Consider the following 8,361-nt stretch of genomic DNA (forward strand, 5'->3'; position numbering starts at 1 on the left):
TCTATTATGAGATAGATAAGCCTGGCCTATTATATGGTCTTTCAAGACGTATAACTAATGAATAGTGAGGTACGTATTGATAAGTAAATGCTGAAATGTTTGTATGATGACTTATCTTTAGCGCTTCATAATTTTTTTGATATTTGTCACCTGGTTCAAATTAGTTTTTATCTAATCTTCTTCAAACGACATTTCTTTATTTGATAACTAGTTGGTAGCCAACCAACAAAACTAAAAAGTCCCATGTGGCGTTATTTAAATATAGTCTGGTTCCGATAATTTCAAAACTAACTCATTTGTTTAATTTTTGAAGAATATTTATATGAGTTTATCGCTTTTTGTTAAAAATATTTATTGTGTTTATTGTTACTTTATTAATAAACATTAAACATCCGGATAAGTGGCGATCCAAAAATACGTAGTCTTGTTAAAAAACATCTAAAGAAACAAAGTTGTTATCGTGAGAGTTGTTTGTAATAAATCACTATAACTAAGCATACAATTTAAGAACGCAATTCACAAGTAATTCTTTTAAGGTGTTTTCGAAGATTTACTCAGAAACTTTACTCATTTTTCATTTTTTCCCGCTGCGATGTTGCTCGTGATTATCATTTTTTTACATTTTAAGTCGTTATTTTATAAATAAATACTATCTACTTCTTCGTTAAAAGGGTGGATATAACTTCTAACGTATTAACTTTCGCCATTGTATTTAAATGTTAAGATATATTTATTCCCTCCAATAAAATTATTTAGCAGTTACTTACTCTTAGTTTTATTGAAGGATTGACATACGTTATACGTTAAAAATATAAAATCCCACTATGCCATATTGCGTTGGTGGCCATATTGAACCACCACTGCATTAAATAAATAATATTATGTCAAAATCCGGGAGCTACGATGCCATAGACAAACACATACACAGACACAGACACACATGTACGCACGCACCCTCACTCGGCAAAATTTAAACATCGCGTCATTTCTGTGGCACGGGTTCAAAAATAAAGACCATAGATTGACTGAACGAGGTGAAAAATAAAACACGAGTTTGAGATTTTATATCATATTTTCCATTGATCTTAAGCTTATAAGATTTTATCATTGTAATCCTTTTCCCACACGAAAAATACATAAACCCTACATCTTTGATATCTTTTCTTACGATTCGCCTTATATGTATATTAATTGTTAAATATTTCTTTTTACCACTTTATTTAAAAATATATCTTATAAATTACCAATTTTATCTACAGATCTTCTACGATTTTATACATTTTATTTAGTTCACAACATACTCAGTCCCCTTGGAGTAATGCGGCCGTGAGAATATATATCATTTTGAACACTTATTTCTCTCAGGTTTTATACGTAGTGTAGGTACAGGAAGGCCAAATGTAGCATTTAATATATCATAAGTAAGGCGAAATATTGAACCATATACTCGTAAGATTCACTTTCTTCTTATAAAACATGTACAATCAGGGCTTGTTGTTTTAATTGAACTCGCTACAATGTCGGAATATTTAAAATGATCGCTCATCCCCTAAGTTATAGCACATTTCAACATTATTTTACACAAGTTCTAAATCCTATATAATATGGGCTATTTAAATAAATATCGCTTACGTATTATCACATTTTACATCGTTTTGTATTATTACATACAAATGCGTCAACCGTCATAACTTCTAAGTATTATTCCTAATGCGACTAGACAAAGCAATCGTTGTACATAAACAGTCTATAGACTAGTCGATATCTCGTTATTTCTTAAATCTGGTACGTTAAGCTGGAAGTGCCTATTGCAATTGCAATTTATTGCACCACCCAATTCTCCTTTGGCTATGCAAATATTCGGTGATCTGAACGTGTCTTCTTTTTCTCTCTTACTCCTGTCTATTGCGGGAACTGAATATATGGGACTTGCGTCTTTAATGGCGTCTTTTTTACTTATATATTCGATCGCATAGTCGCTCTTTGGATGCTTTTGGTATATATCTTCTTTGAACCAATTTTCGTTGTATTTGATTTCGTTCTTTGTTAGATAGTCGTTGTGTAGATTTGCGTAGTTAGACTCAGCTGTAACATCTTGTTCTGCGGTGAGGTTTTCGTTTGCGAACCGTTGAGACATCCACGTGTATCTTGCTAATGGCTCTTCTGGTCCCCAAAGACGGGAGGGATGGAATGCGGCTGCTAATTTCTGTTCGAATAAAAATACAATGTTCACATAACAATTTCTATTATATTATAAGTTTTTCTATTAATATTATGACGACATACTTTAATTCTAAGATGGCAACAAAATGGAATAATTGCATGTACCATTGGGTCATATTTCATTGTTCTTATTATCAATTAATAATGTTTGCTAATATTTTTAGACTTTAAAATCTCCTTGTGAATTCACACTTTTATATAAGATTCGTGTATATTTCTTATCGACATAATTCAATAAAAAAATTCAAAATTGTTTAACTGGAATGAAAAACATATAGTGTACTTCCTAATAAAAGCTTAGTAGCGGTGGCCATAATTTCTAAACTAATATTATAAAGAGGAAGAATATGTATTTTTGTTTGTTTGTTTGTAATGGATAAACTCAAAACGTTTTTAAAAACTCTTTCACCATTAGAAAGCTGCAACTTCACTGAGTGATATAGGCTTTATATGTACCACAGACGACGTGCTAGTCCTACTATCCTACTAATATTATAAATGCGAAAGTTTGTAAGGATATGTGTGCGTTTGTTGCTCTTTCACGCATTGATGAACCGATTGCAATGAAATTTGGTACATAGATAGCTGAACATCTGGAATAACATATAGGCAACTTTTTATCCCGATATTCCTACGGGATACGGACTTACGCTGGTGAAACCGCGGGGCACAGCTAGCAGCTATTATTATAAAACACTTTACAGAAGAGTACTTACGGCAAGCAAATTATACTGCTCCTCTTTCGCCACAGCAATAGCGGCGAAGATGATAAGTAGCACCAGTATGGCTATGAAGACACCGACCAAATGCCACAAGCTCTGCCCCTGACTCCACGCGATCCTGATGATGGCTCTCAGCCACCAGCCCGTCACTCCAACTAGTAGGACGGGTGTCAACCACCACATCACTATCCAGAACCTTGACAGATTACTGCCGGTGATGAATTTGATATCGGACTTGAGGTAGAAGTATCCTGAAATTAGTATAACATTGAATTTACAAACATTCTAAATAGTTTACTAGGTGTAACTGATTTTACTAGCTGTTGCCCGCAGTTTCACCCACGTGATAAATAAACTTTTATCCCCTATTTAATCCTTTTGCGTGTAGAGTATTATTAAAATTCTTAGAGGATGTCTATCATATCAAAGTATGATGGAGATGGCTACATACCAAATTTCAGCCCGATAGTTTGAGCTGTCAGTTGATACATCAGTTAGTGTTTCACCTCTGAGATTTAAATATTAAATTTTACTAGAATATAGGGACTAGCCCCGATATAAATGGGACGACAAATGACGCACCAGCATTCAAATAAAAAAAAATCAAAATCAGTTCACCCAGTCGAAAGTTCTAACATAACAAAGCCAAAAAAAAATTCAAATTGATAATCTCCCTCTTTTGTTACAATAAATAATGACATGGGCAACTTCATCACTGTGCAGTGATTTTTACCAGGCGGAGAAAGACAGAAAAGCGAAATATCCTACTAGTCCTACTAATCCTACTAATATTATAAATGCGAAAGTTTGTAAGGATGTGTGTGTGTTTGTTGTTGCTCTTTCACGCAAAAGCTACCGAACCAATTACAATGAAATTTGGTACGTAGATAGCTGGACAACTGGAACATATAGGCAACTTTTTATCCCGATGTTCCTACGGGATACGGACTTACGCGGGTGAAACCGCGGGGCGCAGCTAGTCTTGTAAAGTTTTAAATTTTAACAATTTATTCATACGTCGTACGATAATAATAAGTAATATTAACGAAGCATTCCCTAATGCTTATTGGCATACTACCTTCAAATGCTTCTCACCATAAATAAAAACGAAGCCCACCACCTCAAACGCAGTAGTGGCCACAACCAGAACCGGCACGACCATCTCATCAAGCATTTGGGCAATAGAGATCCCTCGAGACAGCACGGCAACTGTTAGCGCCGTGCCCAGAGCTGATGCAGCTGCCGCGAAGAGCCTCCACTGCTCGCCAGCAAGACGATGCAGCTTGTCGTAGACAGGGTACAGAAGCACCAACTGAAATGTGCATACTTTGATATATACTACTAGTTGTTCGCCCCGGTTTCGCCCGTACGTTTATCGTAATTGAAATAATAAATTCTCCTTTTTTTAAATTGGATCGAATTGGAAATGGTATGAAAATTTTATGGAAATCCGTTGAGCAGTTTCAGAGTTCATCGCGAACAAACAAAAAGTCACACGTAATTTATGTACCTATATTACGATAACAAAATATAAAGATGAACTTTAAGAAAACCCATAATCAACATTTCATTTAAATATTCTAGAACATGATATTCCGGTTAAAAGAATATTTCTAAAACAAAGAATACATATTTCAATAATGTAAAATTGGAAACAAATTGGACTTGCTTGGGGTCCAAAATGTATGCAAATTATAATAAAATAACGAAGTTTCGTGTAAATTGGGACAAAATTTTTCACACATTTTTTGCTCTTACCTTACTGAATATCAGGTATTGTACTTAATATTAAATAACTAATGAATACGTGTATCTTATTGCAATTGATTATTACTAAGACTGTATGGTTAGTATTTAAGTCCTTTAACCTATGATATAAAAGTAAACAGAGGTAGATATCGCATGAACAAATTGTTGAGGACAAACAATGGCAATTGTTGCAGTTTGATTTAGTCGCTATCTCTTTCTATCTAATAGATTTCGTATTATCTATCGCTGTCGTAGTTTTAAATTACTGTATAAGCTTTAAGCTAGTACTTACATTACCAAGGCAACGATATCTAGACGCTATTCAGTATGAACGTCGTGTATCTTTGTTTACAATGTCATTTCCTTTAATTTAAAAAGAGTATATGAAAATTCAAAAAAAAAAATCTCTTTACCACGTTCCTTGCTAAATTATAACACTAATTATAAATAGAAATAAATAGTTTTTAGTTTATATAGACAATAAAATACATTTTTTCAATAGACGAGTCGTATCCTGAGAATGCCTTAATCGATGACATAGTTTTTAGAAGATCTGATACTCATAAACTTTCAATAAAAACAGGACGACGCCTGTTGGGTCAGCTTGTTAAATTATATTATATTTAAGGCATAACATAGACTACAGATGTCTATTAGACATTTTATTAGGTACGTTAAAGGTTATTATACGTTTATAGTATAAAGCGAAGTCGCTTCTCGCGTCTTTCCCTATGTATGTATACATGGATCTTTAAAAGTGATGATGTTGATGGGGTTTTATTTTTTAATAGATAGAGGAAGGTTTATTTGCATAATAAAATCTATTACTCTGAATTTTACACGTGCTAAACCGCTGGCAAAATCTAGTTGTAATTATAATTTCAACAGTAGGTATCATCTATGAAATAATGTAATTTAATAAATTGGTTAAATAACTTCATAAGCCGAATAACCAAGCGATGCATCCAGGCCTACCGCGGGCTTAGTGAGAGTCCGTAAAATTCTGTAATCTGCCAACCAGCGTACATATTCAATGGGATTAGTGAACGAATTGCATTAATTAAATCTTTTTCATTGATTTTTTTTGAAGTGAAGCTTCTTTAGAATCGTTGTGATTTCAAACCTAATGCAACGGAAAAAAGGACAGCTAAGAGACACAAATACAAAAATGTGTAGAATGAATCCGACAAAGAATGTGACAGAAATATACATACTACGATTTACTGAAGTTTCATTTCTATCGTGTGTGAATCGCACACACACCTTTTTTAATTAAGGTTTGAGTTATTGCCTTATTTATTTATTTATTCTATATTTCACTTATTTAGCAGTCGAGAAAAAGAAAAGAGACAAAATATAGGTAAAAGCTTACATCTAGTACAATGGGCGGTCTTATCACTTAGAGCAATAATACAGTCCACTTCTATTATATGAAGCAACAAATTAACAAATTGGAACTAACGCTCATGATGAATTAATAATAAAATAGGAACAACATCTTATATGTATATTTGTACTAAAGTTATAGATTATTACTTTAAAAAACGCCTACTTAACGTCAGAAGTAAACTAAATTTAAATGGAACCACATGGCAGGTACCAGCTTACAAAGAAAAGGATTATCAAAATCGGTTCACCCAGTAAAAAAATATGAGGTAACGAACACAAAAATACAAAAAACAGTGGAATAAAGAAATAAAAAATGGTAATCTCCTTCTTTTTTTGCAATCGGTTGAAAATAGTTTTAGAACGTTGAGTTCCGGTTTACGTGTGAAAGGGTAAGAAACATCCATCGGTTATAAATATTTGATTGAAAAAAAATTAAAATATCTCCAATAAACCATACCGATGTGATAATTCCCGATACGAGAACCACCCCGAACGCCAGCAAGGGCCATTCCTTCGTCCTGTGCTCGCTCACCGATGACTGGTATATAAGTACTAATATAGCTATGAAACTCTTGTCTTTGTTGCCTTCCCCGGCTATCGACTCCCACATGAATACGCAGAGCCATCCAGATAGTAAGTTCGTTAGTATTATTAGTACCGATATCCTGAAAGGAAATTCACCTCTTTTAGTATAACCTGTTTTGGGTTATTTTCTAGCTTTACGATCGAGGTGTTAGTAATGTTTTATATATTACTAGCTGCACCCGGCAAACGCTGTTTTGCCTTACTCTTATCATTTAGGGGTATGAGAAATAGATGTTGGCCGATTCTCATAGATATCGGATAAGCACAAAAAATTTCATCAAAATTGGTCAAGCCGTTTCGGAGGAGTATGGCAACGAAAACTGTGACACGAGAATTTTATATATATAGATTGATATGAAAATATTACAACTAACTACTACTATAATTTTTTCAAAATTAATTACTAATACTAATATAATTAGTATTATAATGTTTATTATAATACTATAATTTTTAAAAAAGCTTCATAACACACCATAAATCTTTAAAAAGCCATATTGCATGTCGTGTTCCAGTATTTACAAGGAGTAATTTATTATTATACAAGGAGTATTTATATTACATTTACTGGTCTATATCAAGAATTTACTCCATCTTACAAAGATAAACTGCAACCTACTAACGTTATCTTTAGCTGATGAATCCACAGAATCCCTTACCATCTAACATCAGATTGTTTATATATAGTTCCACCAGCGCTTATGACATAGCCGCTCATCACGCAAGACGACAGCAGCGCCTGGACCAGCCCGCTCTGCCAGATATACGGCCGAGCTAACATCGACCAGTCGTCTATTTTCAGAACCGAGGTCATAACCGTTCCATTGGAGATAAAGACGCATAGGACGATGGCTATCGCGACGAGGATGGGTGCCAGGATCATCAGAGACGCCTTCAGAGATTTGTGAAGGTTGAGCAGCCTGAAAAATTACGTATTATGTAATCTATACTAATATTATAAAGCTGAAGAGTTTGTTTGTTTGTTTGAACGCACTAATCTCAGGAACCACTAGTATGATTTGAAAAATTCTTTCAGTGTTAGATAGCCCATTTATTGAGGAAGGCTGTAGGCTATATATGTACTACGGGGGAAGCCGAGGCGGACCGCTAATGTAAAATAAAATGTTGACATGTTAAAGGGAAAAGATATAGTAAGATATGTAACAAAAAATACAGTTCAGTGGACCGAATTCAAAAATTATTTTATCTAGATAGTTACATCTTAAATGAATGATGCATCTTCAATACATATTTTTTTTTTTTTTTTATTAGAGATAGGCAGACGTTTGACCGCATTCCCACCTGATGGGAAGCGGAGACGCGGTCTATAGTGGTAAGTCACGTCTACCTAGAAGGTGCCCATTTACTCGTCTCTTAAATGTACCCATATTGTAGTTCTATGGGAAGATAATATAATAAAATAAAAAAATAATATAATACAAAGTCGCTTTCTCTGTTCCTATATAGTTAGGTTGTATGCTTAAGTCTTTAAAACTGCGCAACGGATTGCGATGGGGTTTTCTTAATAAATAGAATAATTCAAGAGGAAGGTTCACATGTACAATGTATTAAACACATGTATAATGTAATAATTAATAACATCTATTAAACTACTCCCATATATACTTAGTCTGGCCATAAATACTGTTACACTTAATTATAAAAAAATATTACATTTGAATTTCGAATCTGT

General features: G+C 33.7%; 1 protein-coding gene across 2 annotated transcripts in view; it reads right to left on the reverse strand.

Moving 5' to 3' along the window:
- Positions 1 to 1,063: 1,063 nt before the first annotated feature.
- LOC119834568 (sodium-dependent nutrient amino acid transporter 1-like) overlaps positions 1,064 to 8,361 on the reverse strand; it is a 23,050-nt gene continuing 15,752 nt past the window's right edge. For both annotated transcript variants that reach the window (XM_038358963.1, XM_038358964.1), the window contains exons 6-10: positions 7,328 to 7,588; positions 6,541 to 6,748; positions 4,041 to 4,257; positions 2,940 to 3,196; positions 1,064 to 2,206 (exon numbers count right to left, since the gene is read on the reverse strand). In XM_038358963.1, coding sequence (XP_038214891.1) covers positions 1,748 to 2,206; positions 2,940 to 3,196; positions 4,041 to 4,257; positions 6,541 to 6,748; positions 7,328 to 7,588 — 1,402 coding nt within the window. In that variant the 3' untranslated portion in view covers positions 1,064 to 1,747. The remainder of the gene's footprint in view (positions 2,207 to 2,939; positions 3,197 to 4,040; positions 4,258 to 6,540; positions 6,749 to 7,327; positions 7,589 to 8,361) is intronic.

The sequence above is a fragment of the Zerene cesonia genome, chromosome 19 (genome assembly GCF_012273895.1).
Source record: "Zerene cesonia ecotype Mississippi chromosome 19, Zerene_cesonia_1.1, whole genome shotgun sequence".
Classification (NCBI taxonomy): domain Eukaryota; kingdom Metazoa; phylum Arthropoda; class Insecta; order Lepidoptera; family Pieridae; genus Zerene; species Zerene cesonia.